At 38.6% G+C, this 1,011-nt stretch overlaps 1 protein-coding gene across 1 annotated transcript in view; it reads right to left on the reverse strand.

The window, feature by feature from the left end:
• LOC119585670 (phosphatidylinositol 4-phosphate 3-kinase C2 domain-containing subunit beta-like) overlaps nt 1-1,011 on the reverse strand; it is a 53,293-nt gene that overhangs the window by 765 nt on the left and 51,517 nt on the right. The window contains 1 exon segment of the mRNA XM_037934346.1: nt 208-461. Within this exon segment, the coding sequence (XP_037790274.1) occupies nt 208-461 (254 nt within the window).

Raw genomic sequence — 1,011 nt, forward strand, 5'->3', positions numbered from 1 at the left:
CTTGATGGCAATATCCTGGTTAATGGCCATTCAAAAGTACACAAGATTGGTTATACAGTAAAAAAAATGGACATGGGTGTAAAATAGTGATACTGCTACTAAGGGACTTTTGAGCCCACACATTTGGCTAGCCTACTCCCGTAAAAATAAGAGATAAATCATATCTGTTCCACATTTAATTCAGGTGAGAGGCTTGGCATCACTCACTGGCTCCATGAAGGTCGGGTGACACGTTTTCTTTACAACTTTCGTCTTCCTTTTGGTTTTCTTGTGGGGGTCTGGCAGGAGATAAAGTTTGACGTATGGGGACGGTTCCTGCCCAGGGCTTGTCAGGGACAGGTTGCGTGCATGGTGCACCATGATCTGCAGCTGACCTCTGAGGTACTGCACACTAACTTTGACCTGACCTTGCACCTGCCCAGCACTATTTGGTGCCGAAGATGAGATGCTTGCCCTCGTATCTGGGAAAGGAAGATTGATTTTGACTCTAACCTTGAGTTGGATTTGATAACATTTTGTGAAAGATATTGTATAGATAAGTGGGTGCAGATATTTACCAAAGGTACATGGAATTAAACAGAATTGACTGACTGATTGATAGACAGGTAGATAAACAGAAACTTTAGATACAAATGAAAGACAAGATTTTGATAAATGAGACAAGCAGGCAGACTGCTAAAATTTCCAACAGCAACTCATGCAATGCTTCATCAATGAATGGAGCTGACATATGTGCAAATTAAAAATTCTTTTGAAAAGCAGTGGGGTTCAAATCCTAAAATAACTCTCTCCTAAATAAGTACAAACTTTGACAAGTAACTTCTATAGTTTATCCTCACAACAAAATTACTAATAACTTGCATCTCTCATGAACTCTGTCTCACACAAGAAAATAAAAAATCAAAAGTATTCCTTTTTGAATATGAAATGTTTGTCTCAGAAATGTCTTCATACCTCATTGCTTCACAGATAGAGAGGTTTTACTAAAAAGGAATATCCTAAATCTACATC

Source organism: Penaeus monodon, chromosome 20 (genome assembly GCF_015228065.2).
Source record: "Penaeus monodon isolate SGIC_2016 chromosome 20, NSTDA_Pmon_1, whole genome shotgun sequence".
Taxonomy (NCBI): Eukaryota; Metazoa; Arthropoda; class Malacostraca; order Decapoda; family Penaeidae; genus Penaeus; species Penaeus monodon.